This window comes from Schistocerca gregaria, chromosome 4 (assembly GCF_023897955.1).
Source record: "Schistocerca gregaria isolate iqSchGreg1 chromosome 4, iqSchGreg1.2, whole genome shotgun sequence".
Classification (NCBI taxonomy): Eukaryota; Metazoa; Arthropoda; class Insecta; order Orthoptera; family Acrididae; genus Schistocerca; species Schistocerca gregaria.
Window position 1 is genome coordinate 435,707,847 of NC_064923.1, and position 18,099 is coordinate 435,725,945.

An 18,099-nucleotide genomic window follows, 5' to 3' on the forward strand; every position below is an offset into this window, starting at 1 on the left:
ACCAACAAATGGTACACCCCACAACTTAACAAACCTATCATAACAGTGATAGGGACAAGGAAAATTACACTAAAATGAGAAACCTTTACAGATTAGAAATAAAAAATGCTAAGTGCTGTGCAAATGACAAATATATTTTAAACTCTAAAAATAAATGTAAAGCTGCCTGGACTGTCATTAAAAGGGAAATAAATAATACCAATAAAGAAAAGAGTATCCCTATTGACTGCGATATTCTCAATGAATATTTTGTAAATAGCATCACCACCCCACCCATCAATTCTGCCTCTGATGCAGAAGCATAGCTCACTTGTGCAAAACAGACAAGAAGTGAGAAGTTCACTTGGACCCGAATCACATTAAATGATATTCACAAGTCAATAAACAAATTAAGTAATTCCAAAACAGAAGATTATTATGGACTCAGTAATCTCATCATTAAATGTCTAGCAGAAGAAATTGAAATGCCACATTTCTCACTATCAAACAGAGTACTTGATGAAGGAATATTCCCCGACTGTCTTAAGCTCACAGTTACATTGCCTGTGTATAAAAAAGGTGAAAGAAACCTCCCAAATAATTACAGACCCATTTCAATAGTACCAATCATATCCAAGTTAGTAGAAAATTGTGTGCATAAGCAGATATACAGGTATTTTGAAACCAACAATATTTTAAATGAACAACAGTTTGGCTTCAGGTCACACCTATCAACTGTAAAAGCAGTAGAAGCTTTGGTAAGCAATGTTTATGAAGGGTATGAAAAAAGGTTATCAATGTCTGGAACACTTATTGACCTAAGTAAAGCTTTTGACTCGGTGTCACATGACATACTCATCAAAAAATTAAAATACTATGGCATTGAAGATGACACACTCCGACTATTCAGATCTTATCTAAGCAATAGGTTACAACTTGCATATGCAAATAGGCAGAGGATAGAAATGCTGCCTATAGAAAGAGGAATACCCCAAGGCTCTGTTCATTGTCTATGTCAATGACTTCTCGAAATACATACCGTGTAAGAACATACTATTTGCTGACAATATTACATTCATAAGTACAGGAGAGAACTTACAGTGTGTACTGGACAAAAATAGAGAAGTGATGCAAATGGCTAATTACTGGTGTCAGGCTAACCAGGTGTGCATAAATCAAACAAAAACAGAAGAAATAATATTTAATCTCAAAGTGACTAAAAATGAAAACAAAACAGTGAAATTACTTGGGCTAATCATAGACCAAAAGCTCTCATGGGAAGGACACACCAATTATCTATGTAGTAAACTAGCACGAGACTTTTCTTATGGTATAAATTAAGAAACAGTGTGAGCAAGCAATTGCTACTCCACTCGTACTATGCTTTTTTTCATTCCCAACTGCAATATGGAATATTGCTTTGGGGTAACTCCCCAGGGGCTGAATGTATTTTCAGATGGCAGAAGAAAGCAATGAGCTGCATGGAGGAGTTAGCACCCAGAGAGTCCTGCAGAAATTATTTTAAATCTCTTGGTGTAATGACAGTGCCAAGCATGTACATATATAACTGTCTAATATATGCCAGAGAAAATCTGAAAAAATTGAACATGAGGTGTGATGTGCATGCACACAGTACAAGAAACAGTCACCTGCTGGACTTGCCTTCCACAAGACTTGCTGTAGTCCATAATAACTATAAGTATTTAAGCATAAAATTTTTCAATAAGTTACCATGCTCAGCTCGTACAATATCACTAAATAAATATAAGAATACATTGCAAACCTGGCTAAAAAACAACGAATTCTATACAACTGAAGAATTCTTAGAAACTTATCATCAAAATATATGTTTTACCTAAGTTGTGAAGAAAATGTTTTGATATTATATAAGCTAGTTATTTACTGTGATTCTTTTCTTATGTGTGTATTTAATTACTGTATAATGTTTTACATAATGCTGAAGAAAAGGTCTTTAGTTCCTTTTCTCCCCTTTCTGTAACTATTTGAATATAGTACTGAAAGTAAAACCATCTGTAAACTTTGACGAAGCCAAATGTATGAAAAATACTGAAAGGCTAATAAAAATATTCTATTCTATTCTTGTCAAACCCTTGAGGCCCTGGCAAGCTAGTGTATCATGTATATGATCACCAGAGGCCGTACTGCCATATGAGAGTTCATAGGATGTCGGTTTCTGGCCCAGATGAAAGAATATTGGCAGTAGTAGACTCCAGGAACTCAAGCAATAGCGTCAATAAGTATGTTCAGCAAGAAAATCAAAGCAGCAAAAAAGATTTGGATGTAGGCTTACTTGGAAACAAGAAAGTCATAGAAATATCACAGATGAAACCTCGTGACAGATTAAAACTGTGTGCCGGACTGGACTTGAAATTTGGAACTGTATCTTTAATGGGCAAGTAATCTACTGACTGAGCTATCCAAGCACAACTCACACTCAGCACAAGGAGTACAATCTCTAAAAACCCTTGAGAATTATCTGCATTCCTAGGATATCACGTGTGGAATAGGCACCTGAAGTCATGGGGTGGATTCAATGGAAGACTACAATAAGAAATATCAGAATATTGTAGCAGTAAGTATAGTTACTTCACTGTTCAGTGTCATATTTGACAGACTAATAGCTATTGCATAGTAACAATTATTGTTGTTTTCCTGTTTAATTTGTTAATTTATAGAAAAAATGAAATTTTCACAACAAATAGTTAATGGTTTGCAAAAATATTTTTTTTACCCTCCAAATGGCATCACATGTGGTTTCTTTACCACTTAATATGTTATCCAAAGGGCAGTTCAGTAATTTGATTGATCATCTACATCCTGTGAGGTGTCATAATTAGAGGTGTGAAGTGTCTACATCTACTGAGTTTTAGAAGTTTATGGAAACCAGCTGGATGTAGTGGTCCATACAATACTAACACAAACGATGAGAAGACTTGCTTAGTTTCATGTGTAAAGGCCTGAAGATGGTGCCAGTGAGGCATCAAATGTGGTTAGCTACTTAAAGTTATGAAATAAAATTACAGCTGTTGGTATCTCTTTTGTTCAAGTTACTAGAAGAGGGTAATTGCCAGAAAATGGATGTCAAGTAGCACCTGCTGTGACCAGCTTCTCTGAACTGCATGATCTCTCTCTTCCCCTTAACACTTTTATGAGGGTTACATTTTGAGGACTCTGCAATTAGTGTATTAAAGCATTTCAAAATTGGTGAGCTATTGAGTGTAGCCTGCCATGGGCAGAATTCAGTGTATCATAAGAAAACGTCAGTGTGTAGACTAAATAACCAGCTTTTGATCATCTTTGCCCTTCTGGTAGACCATGATGGCAGCAATTTATTATTACACTAGTGTTATAATTTTTTGCTGTAGTTGTAGCCATCCCATATAAGTGGACTAATAGTATATGTTGCTGCCAGTTTTATCATACTTGTCTTGACAAGTGGCCCTTGATTTAAAGCGTAGAGAGTGTCACATCTGCTGGAGAAAATTAACTTCACATCATCTGAATATTTAGTATGTCTCTCTTTCAGCAGTTTGCAGAAAAGCCAATATGTCATCTTGTACTAGGTCTAGAATACATGGGGACTATTTTTGATTGATATTTGAAGTAATAATTCCTCTTCTGCATTTTCTCAATGTAAGCCTGTAATATGGCATGTTGCATTTTAGTCTGGACAATGCTGTACTATATTTGACCATTGCTACAATTTTCTGCTGCTACCTTTTCTGCTGTCAAATGTATGGTGGACAATTTGCTAGTCATGAATATAATTATAGGAAGGGTAATGACTATGAATTATTGCTTTGAGTGTCATAGATTTTGAGAAAGCTTTTCCGTTGGTTTCAATGAAATCTGTATTACCAGCCATTGAGAAATAAGGCAATAAATCAGTCTGTTTTATTCTGAAGAATATATCTGCTAACTCTACAGCGTCAATTACACTGCAGCGGGATAGTGTAAAAAACCTCAGAATTCAAAGAGGGGCCAGTAAGGAGATATTTCAAGATAACATGTTTTTCAAGGAATAAGTCATGTGTTATTGAGGAAGGTGATTGGGATGAACAGGATTTACATATCCATCCACATACACGTTTTCCTTTGCCTCCTTAATTTGATTAAGGAAAATACTGGGATCTGTACTTTGAAAATGATGAGGATGATGTCCTACCTCGTCTTTGACATATCAGAGTTGTTCCAGCTTCATGACCTTGTCATTTATGGAACATTAAACCACTTGGGATTCCTCCTTCCTTCCTTCCATCCACATCAGCAGTGTTCATTATGGTGTCATGTGATTGAGCTGCACATTAGTGAGTCTGTCTTATCACTGTGTACAGCATGCCTGACCATTTACATTGTGAGTTCACCGTAGCCTTTGACTTCTGGCTACGAGTTCATAAGTTCAGAAAGAATCAAAGAAGAAATTTCTCAGCATATTTACAATGGCCAGTGCTCATTTAAGATATGCCTTTTGAGTCTGTCATTATTCTTGCAGTGACTTCAGCTTCACTTGTGGTGATTACAACTTCATTATCTGTATTTAATAGTGTATGTAGAACTCTAACTTCTCACATATCCAAAGCTTTATGTGGTAATAATTTATGTTGGTCATAAACAGGGATCATTTTAATGCAAAATGGACAGTCACTAGCATTCTCTGTTATTCGAAGTTAAGTCTTTTATCTGCACAAAGTACCCAAACCGTAACACTGGTGACATAATATCTAACATTGTGAGCTATATTTGTATCACTTTACAGGTAACCTTCATGCAAGTCAGAAGGAAGCTGTTGCATACAGTCTGAAACAGAAGCATATTGCAATAATCCAGGGACCTCCTGGTACAGGGAAAACTACAACTCTTGTGGAAATAATTCTTCAGCTTGTGAAAGCCAAACAAAAGGTAATAAATTTCATACATATAAATTAAATATGAGATTGGTATTATATTTAAAGAAGTTAAATGTGCAGGTTTAAGAAGTTAGGATAAACTTTTATCAAATTTGGAAGGAAAAAAATGCATCCATGCATGCATGCACCTTGTCATTATTGTTAAGCAGTTTGAATTTTAACTTCAGTGTGTGTGTGTGTGTGTGTGTGTGTGTGTGTGTGTGTGTGTGTGTGTGTGTTGTAACAACATTTCTGTCCATAGGTGATAGTGACAGCACCATCGAACATTGCAGTGGATAATGTTCTAGAACGCTTGGTACGAGCAAAATGTCGTGCCATTCGACTTGGACATCCTGCCCGTATGCCAGAAACATTTCAGCAATATTCATTGGATTCTGTTATTGCAAGTAGTGATAATGCTCAGATATTAACAGAAATCAGGTCAGAAATTCGTGAAGTTTCTCGAAAGCTACGTAGGAGCTCAGAAGAGACTAGAGACAGCGTTAACAGAAGAGTGAAAGAGCTGAGAAATGAAATAAAAAGAAGAGAACTAAAAACTCAGAAGGATGTGTTGTTTAAGGCAGAAGTCGTTTTGTGTACATTAACTACAGCAAATTATGATGGACCGTTAAAACTCCTTCCTCCTGACCATTTTGATGTTTTGGTCATTGATGAATGCTCGCAGGTAACCATACAACTTGTATTTGTTATTCATAAGTGATTAATGTAAAATAATGATACAAAAAAAATTAGATCCAGAAGAAGAGCATAATAACAAGCTACTCAAAACAAATTGATATAAGTTGGACACTGAGAAATTTTGAAAAGAAGGGTCATTCTTTGCTGTCTAATCTTCAGTAATTTTAAATAACTCATTTATCCCATCAAAGGCATTCTTCAATGAAGAGCTTTGTTAGAGATATATGCAATTTTATCATGGAGTTTGTTTTTATGTCAATTTGACCATAGATGTTACTGCTTCCCAGCTAGTAACAAGATGCTCCTCTTCTTTCTCAAACATCCTTATAATCATTTACGGTGTTTCAGTCCAACATAAATTCTAGATACAAATAAATAAAGAAAAACATTTATTGATCACATACTTTTATTTGTCTCCTGAGTGGAGAATGCTCGGAGTGAAAGCTTGTGATCAACTTTTAGCACATTGGTTGCTGCGGCAAGACGGTCATCCTTCTCTCAGAGCAGATGGTTTATAACTTATAAAAGAAATGAACATGTAATGGATTAATTTGTTGCAGAAGTAAGAAAAAGTTAAGGAGAGTCGCTAGATGAGCCAGGAACAGCCTCTTCACTAATTTTTGTAAATAATGCTAAGACTCATTAAGCACAACAACACACACAGATCCACATTTTATTCACACGAAGCTGTTGCATAGCTAAGGTTGGCAGTGAAGGTAAACATTTTGGAGTAGCATGTTGTCAGCCAATTTCCATTGATCATAGAGGGGACAAGTAAAAAGTGTGAGACCAATATCAGTAAAGTGAAAGTGTAATTGTTCTCATTACTTTCTCTTTTCTCTTGTTCAAAGTATGTTTTTTGTTCTTGCTCTTTTTCCAGATCTTAATCATTTCACTGTTTAAATTCAAATCAAGATTCTTTGCCTAAGTTATGTTTGCAAAGTATTTTATTTTCATGCAGGTAGGACTGATTTTAGGCTAAGCACTGTGTTATGTTTTGTAGCTGACACCAGAACTTTGTGTTTGGATTTGCGAATAAGATACTGATCTGCTAGCAGATCCAATACACGTACAACATGCTATCCCTTTTGTGACTGGATGTGTTTGTATATGATGACATGTGCAGATGAAAATCTATGTGTTCTGCTTATCTGTTTTGAAACTTCATTAACTTTAAGGGAATGGAGGCTGCCTGTTGGATTGCATTACCCAGAGCAAGCAAAGTAATAATGGCAGGTGACCATATGCAGCTGCCACCTACAGTTCTAAATCCAGAGAGTACAAATGTATTGTCAGTTAGCCTCATGGAGCGGGCAGTAAAGAAATGGCCTTATCACATGCTAACGCACCAGTTCCGTATGAATGAGACGATTATGAAATGGGTATCGGAGAAAATTTATAATGGTCAGCTCACAGCTGATGCATCTGTAGCTAAACACCTTATGAAAGACTTACCTTGTGTCGCAGAAAATGATGAAACAGGTAAATATTTATTGAATAACAGAATGTAAATGCTTCTATTTTCCAGTTTTTAAATGATTTTGACTTTATACTATTCTGTTTGAAATACTCTGTACTCTGTAGGGAAACATCCATCTTCAAAATCAATGAAAAGATAAGTGAAGTATTCCAATTAAAAATGAAAGAGAGAGAGAGAGTATGGTAGTTGCTGAAATGTGTGGATATATCTTCTTTCTTCAGAAAATTCTTGTCATTGCAGAAGACACATACATCTCTTTCATATGTTTTTGCTATCCCAAAATATTACAGGTATTTAATTGTCAGTATTTTACAATATTTTTATGTAAATAAAGCATCAGATATGAAGTTTTTATTGCCTTTATCACATGTAGGTACACTTGATTACTAGTTTCGGTAGGACTAAGTTGCCATCTTCAGTTCCTCAGTGTATGGGTTATGAAATAATGCTGAGCAATAAACGGCATGTATAGCCAGCATTCAACACAGACATATGTGGCACTTCGTGATGGGATACACCTGTGTGACCCTATGTCGCCATGAGGATGCAGTTGTATTTTTTAATGTTTTACTTTCTTTTCATTAGGGGGCCCATTATGAAAGTACAAAAACAAACATACAGTTAATTTCACAGCATGTTTTCATATCCTGTGCACTGAGGATCTGAAGAGCGCAGCTTAGCTCTACTGAAACTAGTAATCCACAGTACCTATGTGTGATCAGTGCAATAAAAATTTCATATTTGAAGCTTTCTTTACATTGAATTCACTGTCACTCTCCAGCTGACAGTGCCAGATATTTATAGTTTTCATTACGAGCTTATAACTTTCCTTTGCTGATTCTTAATTCCATTTAAAGGTGGCACAGTGTAAGACCTTTGCAAAGAAATCGTAACTTAAATCAGTACGAATTAAATTTTGCAGCTATGAGCACAGGTTAGTACAACAAATGTTTTATAAATAAGGAGGAAGTCAGTTTGTGGGAAAGTAATGGATATGACTCTGCATGTCTTACATTGTATATCAAGGATAAAAGGTCCTGCAGATGAACATATTGTAAATTGTTTACTTGTGATAGGTGTTGTGGAACTATTATTGTCTGGAGATTTTGTACATTAATTTATACTCGTGGCGTAATTCACTGTATTTTGTCCACTTCTTTTGTATTAATAAACTCAGTAACTTTCTCCTCTCGTGGGCAGGCACTCCAATGCTATTCATTGACACAGCAGGCATGGACTATGAAGAATCTGTTGATGATGAGGGATCATATTCGAATGAGGAAGAGGCTAATATCGTTGCTGCTCTGGTGCACCGCCTTTTAGAGGCAAATGTTCCAAATGAAGGAATCGCTGTCATAACACCCTATAGCAATCAGGTAAACTCTGAACTTACTGTTTATACTGCTTTTGAGTGGATCATGACTACTAGACTCCCACTTCTGCCTCCATTGAGGAAGAAGGCATACTGGACTCGTGTTTGGGTGGATTGGGTCAAATCCTGGGCAGCCATTCAGATTTAGTCCACCTTGAATCTACACAACTCATGTCATGTAATTACTTGCAATACAGGTTTGAACAGTAGCAGTGAAATATAATTTGTAGAGGAAGATTGCAATAAAGATTATTGACTGACTAACATTCTCGGCACTGAACTTAGACTAAATACTGGAGTGCACATTTTAATTTATATTCAGATAGTGTCAAATAACATAATGTAAAATAATGGTTTCGAACATTTCAAGCAAGTGCATATTTTGGGGAAACTGCAGAATGCTGAATACATTCTGATTCAAGACAAAAGCACAAGATACAATATCACATTGTAAAGAGCTTCAGCGTGTTGTGGCTTGTATTTTAAGGAACATACCTAACTTGCATTAAATGTGTCTGTTATATGCTGCAGGAAATTCCTCTGTGCTAATGTATCCTCTGTTTCCCCTGTGAACACAATGTGAATTTATGCTAAGTGAGTTTGGTTGCAAATATGGAAATTAGTATCCCAATATTGCTAAACACTATAATACTAAAGCAGTAATTCCTAACATGTGGGTTTTGTAAAAAGTGTCTACCCTCAATATGAATAATTTCAATGTCTTCAATGTCTTCTTGTGTCCAGCGCCATTTTCAGAGCTTCTCCTTTGACAACACTTTCATTGTTTTGCTTTTGTGTCATATGATCACTGGCATTTACCGAGTGTCTGAGTGAATCTAATAACATGCCTACTCTTCTTTATGAAATGTTGTATATCAATAAGATACTACAATTGTTTAATGACTCTTCATTTGCTAAGTTTTTTTGACAAGATATATGAAAAACAGTAATTACTTCTATCACATATCAGTAAAAATAAATTAAAAATAGAAGTATGAAAAACCAGTATATTGGAAAAATCTACTGATATTGTTGTGTATTGACAGTGAATAAATATCAATATTTTATCCACGAAATATCGATATTTCTGAAATATTGATATGGTATAATAACATTATGAAAGGGGTAGTTGCTACTCACCATATAGAGGATAGGCACAACAAAAGGACTGTCACAAAATAAACTTCGACCAACAAGGCCTTTGTCAAAAATAAATGAGACACACACACACACACACACACACACACACACACACACACACACACAGTCACAGCAGCTGAAGCCACACTGTGAGTAGCAGCAGCAGTACATGATGGCAGAGGCAACTGGGTGGGCGTAAGGAGGAGGCTGGGGCAGGGAGGGGGAGGAATAGCAGGGTATGGGTGGGGGATGGTGAAGTACTGCTGGGGAGTGTGCAGGGATGAGGTGGAGAGAGGATAGGGCTTAGACGGAGGGCAAGGGGGAGGGGGGTGACAGGTTGCAGAAAAGGAGAGAAATAAAAAGACTGGGTGTGTGTGGAATAGAGGACTGTGTAGTGCTGGAATGGGAACAGGGAAGAGGCTGGAAGGGTGAGGACAATGTCTAACAAAGTTTGAGGCTAGGAGGGTTATGGGAATGTAGGATATATTACAGGGAGTGTTTCCACCTGCACAATTCAAAAAAAGCTGGTGTTGGTGGGAAGGATCCAGATGGCACGGGCTGTGAAACAGTCATTGAAATGAAGAATGTCCTGTTGGGCGGAGTGCTCAGTAATAGGCTGGTCCAGTTGTTTCTTGGCCACTGTTTGTTGGTGGCCATTCATGCGGACAGACAGATTGTTGGTTGTCATACCTACATAGAATACAGAACCTTGACTGCATCTTAGCTTGTATATCACATGGCTGGTTTCACAGGTAGCCCTGCATTTGATGGTATAGGTGACCGGACTGGAGTAGGTGGTATGGGAGATTGTATGGGACAGATCTTGTATCTAAGTCTATTACAGGGATGTGAGCGATGAGGTGAGGGGTTAGAAGCAGGGTTTGTGTAGGGATATATGAGTATATTGTTTAGGTTAGATGGACAGTGGAACACCACTGTGGGAGGGGTGGGAATGATAATGGGCAGGACATTTATCATTTCAGGGCATGACGAGAGGTAGTCGAAGTCCTGTCAGAGAATGTAATTCAGTTTTTCCAGTACTGGGTGGTACTGAGTTTCAAGGGGAATGCTCCTCTGTGGCTGGGCTGTGAGACTTTGGGAGGTGGTGGGAGGCTAGAAAGATAAGACATGGGAGATTTGTTTTTGTACAAGGTTGGGAGGATAATTACAGTCTGTGAAGACCTCAGTGAGACCCTCAGTATATTTCGAGAGGGCCACTCGTCACTGAAGATGCGACGACCACGGGTGGCTAGGCTGTATGGCAGGGACTTCTTGGTATGGAACAGTTGGCAGCTGTCAATGTGGAGGTATTGCTGTTGATTAATAAGTTTGATATGGACAGAGGTACTGATGTAGCCATTTCATGTGGAGGTCAACATCTAGGAAGGTGGCTGGTCGGGTTGAGTAGGAACAGGTGAAGCAAATGGAGAAGCTGTTGAGGTTCTGGAGGAATATGTAGATAGGGTGTGCTCACCCTCAATCCAGATCATAAAGATGTTATCAATGAATTTGAACCAGGTGAGGGGTTTAGGATTCTGGGTGTTAAGGAAGGATTCCTCTAGATGGCCCATAAACAGATTGGCGTAGGCTGGTGTTATGCAGGTGCCCATAGTCATACTGCTGATTTGTTTGTAAGTAATGCCTTCAAAGGGGAAGTAGTCGTGTGTGAGGATATAGTTGGTCATGTCAACTAGGCAGGAGGTTGTTGGTTTGGAATCTATGGGGCATTGGGAAAGGTAATGTTCATTAGTGGTAAGGCCATGGGCATTAGGGATGTTAGTGTAATGGGAGGCAGCATCAATAGTGACGAGCTGGGCAGGGAACCTCTCCCTGGAGTCCCTCTCTCTGCTCACCCCTGAGTCACTGCTGCCACCCTAACTCTCCCCTACCTCACTGCTACCTCCCCTTCCCCCCCACCTCTCTCCTGCCCACCACCTAACCTCCCAGCTGCACCTAGCTGCCCTACCCTTTCTCCACCTCATCCTTGCACGCTCCCCAACACCACTTCACCCCCCCCCCCCCCAAACCCTATCCTGCTATCCCTCCTCCTCCCCTCCCCAGCCCCCTCCTTACCCCCGCCCAGGTGCTTTTCCTATCATGCACTGCTGCTGCTGCTGCTGCTGCTCGCAATGTGGCTTCAGCTGCCAGTGATTGCAGCTGAAAACTTATTTTGTGACAATCCTTCTGTTGTGCCTATCTGTGACTCAGCATCTCTGCTATATGGTGAGTAGCAACTACCATATTTACTCGAATCTAAGCCACACTCGAATCTAAGCTGCACCTGAAAAATGAGACTCGAAATAAAGGAAAAAAAAAATTCCCGAATCTAAGCCGCACCTGAAATTTGAGACTCGAAATTCAAGGGGAGAGAAAAGTTTTAGGCCGCACCTCCAAATCGAAACAAAGTTGGTCCATTGTAGTATGAGACACAATTTAGGTCGAATGAATGACGATACACCTACAGTAGTTTCGTTCGAGTTGTAAGCTTAGCAGTTAAGCTTTACCAGGTAGCTGTTGCTATGTGTCAGACGCTCCATCCGTATTTATATGGGTACCGTTTCTTTTTCATGTGCTTCGTCTGGTTTGAATCGATTGCTTATTTTGCTTTGATCTGATAAGTGCCGTTTCCTTTGTTATAGGTGTTTACGTCACTCTAAGCTGAAAATGCATTACTGTACTGTGTCATGCATTATTTCCGCATTCTGATAGTGCGTGTTTACGGCCTCTCGCTGCTCGCGGCATGGCTTGCTTTTGTGCGTGCTACCGCCACTTACAATTAAAAGAAAAAGAGAGGAATCATCTCATTAGCGAAACAATGGCAAGAGAATGCTATTTGTTATTACTTATATTGCCGCTTTCTTTGATAATGATCAACAAGAACCAAATAATAGACTGCGTATGGTAGAACATGTTCTGAACGAGAGTTAGGCGAAAATTTTTCACCGTTTGAAAGTCTTTGCGGCTACTTCTTTAGTACATCAAATTCTGCACAGAAATTAGAGTAATCTTAGATTTAAAAATCTAGTCAGTTGCCGTGCTTCATTTCTGACTGTATCACGATTAGGCATAAGAATAATACGAATATAAACATGACAAGATACGTATATTCTTCCGCGTTTGCTGTTGTCTCACTCTAGTTTCGTATTTTATTAGGCAGACAGGATTTAAATGAGATAGCAGCAAACATGAAAGAATACATGGCAAAATGTTTATATTCGTATTATTCTTATGGTGAAGAGAATACTGTATGTGATTCACATTTCGTCAGGTTCCTATTAGCAACCATCTCTTCTCACAGGTAGGAAAAAATTCAGAACGCAGAGTTGGCCATATTGAAAAACATCCCAAACAGTCTTGCCAGTCGGATTTTTGTAGTACATTGAAATTCTGCTACATTCGAAGGTGAACAATATGGAATTTGTATTTACTTTGTTGGATAATGTATGAGAATGCAGTGGTTGAAACTCGAGGTGGAGAAAAAAAAAAGCTCGTCTTCCACCTTTTTTTTAAATTTATTTACTGATGCAGAGGTTTTGGCGCCAGTATTTATCTTTGTGCCTACAAAGCATGCCTGTGTAGCACTACATATATTTGACGGCAGAAGTTAGTTGTGGCAGCACCTACCAACATTTTTCAGGACTTCCGCTTGCTTTGCACTTGATTCTAAGCCTCAGGCGGTTTTTTGGATTACCAAAACCGGAAGAAAAGTGAAGCTTAGATTCAAGTAAATACGGTATCCTTTTTATAATGTTGTTACATTCCATCCTGGATTTTCCATTGTTTGATACAGTGTAATGTAATATGTGACCTTAATGCAACCGTGCCACATTTTTTGTGTATGCTTCAATTGATGCTGCATGCATTGCATGTCATTCATCATTTTTATTGAGACACTTAATTAAAAACATTTGGAAAATATATGGATTATTGTACTTTTTCATGCATATTGATGCTTTCAATACTAGCCCAAGTCTTTTATTTCATCATTGTCTTAATCTTATCAGTGGAATATCTATCGGCTATTACAGCTGCCACATTTTGAAAGTCATCATTTCTCTTTATATGGGTGTAATGAGAGTTCTAGCCTGTGTGCTATACTAGCTATACGTTGCCATTTGTCACAGTTCTTGGAATTGCAGTCTCAGGTTGAAATTGCTGCCAGGGGCTCTAACAGTATTGAAAAGTCCAGGATCTTTCTCACCTTGAATATTGTGGTAGTTTTCTATTCTCATTGGCTGTCGAGTATCTTTCTGGCTGGTATAGATAGCAGCTTCTTCTTCTTGTTTATCCAGTTATGCAGCTTCAGATCTGCTTCCTGGAAACCAATGAATGTAACCTCTTTGTGGATTTGTCTTCTCATCATCCTCTGACAGGAAGGATTGTCTACAGGTACTTTCTTAGTTGTGCACTACTTATTGACTGGAACTGGGATAACTAAGCTCGCTGCAAGGTTTCTAATGGCCTTTTAGTTAATGCCATTTGTCTACTTTTATTTTGGGTGCAAATTCATTATCAACAGACTTGACACTAAATTGGTGCAATCCATCAGCTTCTGACAGTGCTCCTTCCAGTTCCTGTCCCTTCATCAGATGCACACAGGAGAAGTAGCTGTCTTCTAGACCCTATGAGCTTGGGGCTAATTGTCTGCTGTAGCCAGTCACTGGTTTGGATTTAGTTGGCTGTGTCATTGCCCTCTTTGCAGAAAACTTTGTAAAAGGTCTTTTGCAAGAGTTTCCTCAGCTATATTCTGATTTGTGTAGATGATTAATCAAGCATAAGTCCAAATTGCCGCTCAGTCAATTGCTCCTGTCAGTGAGAAGCACTCTGAGGATCTCTTCAACTTCCTTTGCATGTTACATCTTCTTCACGTGCTCTTTCTATTCAGTATACAATGACTGGGGACCAGAAAAATTGCATTTTGTGATAAATGTGAAATAGTTGGAAATTCTGTCTCAAAATGTGAGAAAGTGAAATTATATAATAGATGCTATTTTATAGCGAATTATGTCCAGATGAACTATTTTATCAGAGGTAGTTTGAAGTAGCTTTATTTTCTGCATATAAATATAAAAAAGTAACTAATTTTTAGTTATTGATAATATACATCATCTGGCAAAGCCCAGTTTGGAAAGATAATGTGTTTAAGAACCTCTTTCTGAAATAAAAGGTCAATGAATGCAATTGTTCATTAATGCGTTAAGCCCTCTGGTGTCAGGCCAGTTGTGGGTGGTTGAATGATCTATCTAAGATACATGCTGCATAGTGCAACATTTTAGGGAGCCCTGGGACCCATAGAGTATACATATCTATGGGAGGAGCATAGCTTGCTGTGCATGTTCTCAATATCAAACTGGCCTAGTCATGCGATTTGGGGACAACACTGCTTGTCTACAGTTTGCATTAATAGCAAAACTTGAATATTACATGTATTTGCCCTTTTTATATATGTTTCTGCACATTTTTAGTAACAGCTATGGTGCAGTATTGTCATTACTATGAATGTAAAGAGAAGTATGTGAAAGCAGGACAAGTGCAACAAATGTATAATTGTAAATGTCCTATTGATATGAGGCACTTTATATGTTGAGAAATATCAAGAGACTGTAGTATAAAGTCATGTATTGTAGAGATAATTTCTGTGATTTCATGGCCATGTGTTTATGATACAAGTGTTAGGTAAATTTACAAGTGTTTTGAGTAAACCGACAGCCAGTGTATACAGATTAGTGCTATATTTATGTGCAAATATAATTTATACATGGCAGTCCAAATAATTTCCTCCAATTAATGCAGATTTTCAAATCCTTGTGTATATCTAATTAACCTTCAATGAGATAGTGTCCTGTACAGTGTCATAATAACATAATTAATTAGAAAGGATTTGACTATATGAATCGTTACAATAGAAAATGTAAAAAATATTGTTAGCTGTCACTTCTTATTCCATTACCAAAAAACTGTAAGTAAAGTGATATCTGAGCTAAGATACTGTGCTCTTAACATATTGAAGCAAACATCAGTCCCTGGTATCGAATTGTTAAGATGTGTATACAAAGTTTCTCAGTCCTTCTAAAGGTGATACATCTGTGGCACCAAAGTAATAACTCCCAAAATATGCTAACCCCTATTCAGGCTAAAACACACAGTCCCAAAATTGTATAACTTGAGCAGCAGCAGGTGTTGTGGACAGAATTCTCATTCTATGCATCTGAATGCTCACTCCACAGATATTTATACTCTTTGGTGGGGCCTAGCATTTTATAACAAAAAGCACATACATTAGTTTGTTAGCTAAAGTTGAAAAGTTGTTATAATAGGGACATTTAATGCAGCAAATTAGGTAGCAGATGTTTTGCATCGAATAACACTACAGGTCGGGCCCACTCTGTCACATGTATTTCGGCTAATCAACTTTCAAAATCTGCTAGAAAACAGCCAGAAAAAAATACTAGTTTGAGGAAAATGCTTTCTTTACATATTCAGAGATGCCGAAGGCCAGCACGAATTGTCAAGATAGATTTATTTTGATGTTTCCTATCCTGTTCCTATACAAACTTCTAGTAATATTCATTTCACTAAAACATCTCTCAACTATTGAATTTTACCAAGGCAGCAGTAGAAGTATCATAGCCAAATTGCAGAGTTCACTAAAAGACTCCTGTTCATTTGCATCTCATATCTTGATACTTCTGACTAAAATCCAATCGTGTCTGTCACATTCTTCCATTCCATAAAGTTTATTTTCTGCCAGTACAGTTCTGCATCAGAAGGATGGCTGGTATGATAAATAATTTCTAGGCTGATGATGTGAGATTGTCCTTTACTCTTCGTAAACAGTTTTCTGGTGCAAAAACTCAAATCCTGCCCTGAAATGAGATTTATCCTTCATGAAATCCTCTCCACTCCTCCAAAAGTGTCTTTCCGCCGTCCACCTAACCTTCATAACCTCTTAGTTCATCCCTATGAAACCCCCAAACTACCTTCCCTACCCTCTGGCTCCTACCCTTGTAACTGCCCCCGGTGTAAGACCTGTCCCATGCACCCTCCCACCACCACCTACTCCAGTCGTGTAACCCGGAAGGTGTACACAATCAAAGGCAGAGCCACATGTGAAAGCATCCACGTGATTTAACAACTGACCTGCCTACAGTGTGAAGCTTTCTATGTGGGAATGACCAGCAACAAACTGTCCATTCACATGAATGGACGCAGGCAGACAGTGTTTGTTGATAATGAGGATCACCCTGTGGCTAAACATGCCTTGGTGCATGGCCAGCGTATCTTGGCACAATGTTACACCGTCCGGGTTATCTGGATACTTCCCACTAACACCAACCTGTCAGAACTCCGGAGATGGGAACTTGCCCTTCATATATTTGAAGGATATACACACATCCTCTCTTCTCATTACCCGCCAGGCAACAACCTCCGCTAATTTCAACTTGCCGCCACTCATACCTCGCCTGTCATTCAACAACCTCTTTGCCTTTGTACTTCCGCCTCGACTGACAAATGTCTGCTTGTGTCTGTGTATGTGCGGATGGATATGTGTGTGTATGCGAGTGTATACCTCTCCTTTTTCCCCCTAAGGTAAGTCTTTCCACTCCCGGGATTGGAATGACTCCTTACCCTCTCCCTTAAGACCCACATCCTTTCGTCTTTCTCTCTCCTTCCCTCTTTCCTGATGAAGCAACTGTTGGTTGCGAAAGCTTGAATTTTGTGTGTATGTTTGTGTGTCTATCAACCTGCCAGCGCTTTCATTTGGTAAGTCACATCATCTTTATTTTTAGATATACACTCCTGGAAATTGAAATAAGAACACCGTGAATTCATTCTCCCAGGAAGGGGAAACTTTATTGACACATTCCTGGGGTCAGATACATCACATGATCACACTGACAGAACCACAGGCACATAGACACAGGCAACAGAGCATGCACAATGTCGGCACTAGTACAGTGTATATCCACCTTTCGCAGCAATGCAGGCTGCTATTCTCCCATGGAGACGATCGTAGAGATGCTGGATGTAGTCCTGTGGAACGGCTTGCCATGCCATTTCCACCTGGCGCCTCAGTTGGACCAGCGTTCGTGCTGGACGTGCAGACCGCGTGAGACGACGCTTCATCCAGTCCCAAACATGCTCAATGGGGGACAGATCCGGAGATCTTGCTGGTCAGGGTAGTTGACTTACACCTTCTAGAGCACGTTGGGTGGCACCTGATACATGCGGACGTGCATTGTCCTGTTGGAACAGCAAGTTCCCTTGCCGGTCTAGGAATGGTAGAACGATGGGTTCGATGACGGTTTGGATGTACCGTGCACTATTCAGTGTCCCCTCGACGATCACCAGAGGTGTACGGCCAGTGTAGGAGATCGCTCCCCACACCATGATGCCGGGTGTTGGCCCTGTGTGCCTCGGTCGTATGCAGTCCTGATTGTGGCGCTCATCTGCAAGGCGCCAAACACGCATACGAACATCATTGGCACCAAGGCAGAAGCGACTCTCATCGCTGAAGACGA

At 38.9% G+C, this 18,099-nt stretch overlaps 1 protein-coding gene across 2 annotated transcripts in view; it reads left to right on the forward strand.

Annotated features, from left to right (window-relative positions):
• LOC126365772 (DNA-binding protein SMUBP-2-like) overlaps nucleotides 1-18,099 on the forward strand; it is a 54,401-nt gene that overhangs the window by 16,941 nt on the left and 19,361 nt on the right. For both annotated transcript variants that reach the window (XM_050008296.1, XM_050008295.1), the window contains exons 4-7: nucleotides 4,757-4,899; nucleotides 5,149-5,571; nucleotides 6,764-7,067; nucleotides 8,266-8,441. In XM_050008296.1, the coding sequence (XP_049864253.1) occupies nucleotides 4,757-4,899; nucleotides 5,149-5,571; nucleotides 6,764-7,067; nucleotides 8,266-8,441 (1,046 nt within the window). The remainder of the gene's footprint in view (nucleotides 1-4,756; nucleotides 4,900-5,148; nucleotides 5,572-6,763; nucleotides 7,068-8,265; nucleotides 8,442-18,099) is intronic.